The 1,309-nt window shown below is 61.1% G+C and overlaps 1 protein-coding gene across 1 annotated transcript; it reads right to left on the bottom strand.

The window, feature by feature from the left end:
• On the bottom strand, window positions 1–1,309 carry LOC106013561 (the record flags this gene model as incomplete). Its single annotated transcript, XM_013089646.1, is given in 1 exon segment — window positions 1–1,309. A coding segment is annotated over 1 exon segment (1,060 nt), but the record flags the coding sequence as incomplete, so codon positions are not given.

Here is a 1,309-nt window from a genome sequence, read left to right as displayed (position 1 = left end):
GGGTGGCGGGGGTGGTCATGGCTGACCAGGAATCCTCCACCGAGTCTGATCTCTCAGTTCTGATGACGTTCTCCAAGTCCCGAATGGCGTCCCTCACGTCAAGGTCAGAGGTGAAACTTTCAGACCGGGCCCTGTCTCTGTCTCCACTCACCAACGTGTCCGAACTATCACAGCGCTCCACATTGCTCGTCCTCACTCCCACGACTGGAGGAGACAGCGGGTCACGAGAGATGGGGGGAGATACAGGGTCACGTGATGGTAGTGGGAAATCCTGTGACGTAACGCCCGTGTCATCCTTGTGTGTGTCCTTGTGTGTGTCTTTGTGTGTGTTCTTGTGCTGATCTGAGAGCGCCTGTGTCCTATCCTTGAGGTCGTCTCTCTCTGACAGCGCCTGTGTCGTGTCGTGTGTCGTGTCGTGATCCGAGAGCGCCCGTGTCGTGTCGTGTGTCGTGTCGTGATCTGACAGCGCCCGTGTCGTGTCGTCTGAGAGTGTCGTGTCGTTGTGGTGAACTAGGAGAGGCGACGGGTCCGGCTGGTTTTCCACAGCTCCTCCACACAGCTGAAGTGGCGGGGAGAGGGAGGTTGGCGGGTGCCCTGCTCCCTGAGTGTGCGCCGGGCGGGAGTGAGCGGGGGGAGAAGATGAGTGCTCACCACCTACGTCACTGGTGTGAGTGTCTGTGTGAGAGTCTGTGTGAGGGTCTGTGTGAGGGCGAGAGAGAGCCGTGTGGGCCTGCACAAAGTAACTGCTAGACCCCAGCACTAACTGTCCGATACTGCTCCTCCTCGCCTCTCGCCTCTCGCCCTCACGGCCCAGGAGATGAGGCTCAAACCCTGGCCCACTTGTCCCCACGACCTCCGCCGAGCACTCCACCACTTCCGCTGTGTTTATCTTGGCAGACAAGTCCCTCTCCTCCTCCGCCTCTCCTCCCCCCTCCCTCCCCCCGACCCTGGTAGAGTTGTCACTCAGCTCAAAGTGTGGCTGACAAGGTCCACGGTTTGAATCCCCGATCTCCCCCTCCCCCACCTCTGTGACACTGGGGTAGTGGGGGGAACTGGACATGACGTCACTGATCCTCCCCTCACTCACAGACGTGGGGAGATAACTCTCGTGTGTCTCCTCTGATGGCGTGAGGCACGTGTGTGGGTGAGCGGTGTGTGAGTCGGTGGGCGGTGGGCGGGTGGGTCCCGGACCACTCACTCTCGACAAAGGAGACGCTGGGGCGTGTGGCGGGTGGATGGCGTGCACGTGAGTGCTGGGTCTATCAGCGCGCGTGGGAGGTGAGGAGGGTGTGGGTGGGGGTGGGGGGGA

The sequence above is a fragment of the Aplysia californica genome, unplaced genomic scaffold (genome assembly GCF_000002075.1).
Source record: "Aplysia californica isolate F4 #8 unplaced genomic scaffold, AplCal3.0 scaffold01004, whole genome shotgun sequence".
Lineage (NCBI taxonomy): Eukaryota > Metazoa > Mollusca > Gastropoda > Aplysiida > Aplysiidae > Aplysia > Aplysia californica.
This window is presented reverse-complemented; position numbering and strand designations above follow the sequence as displayed.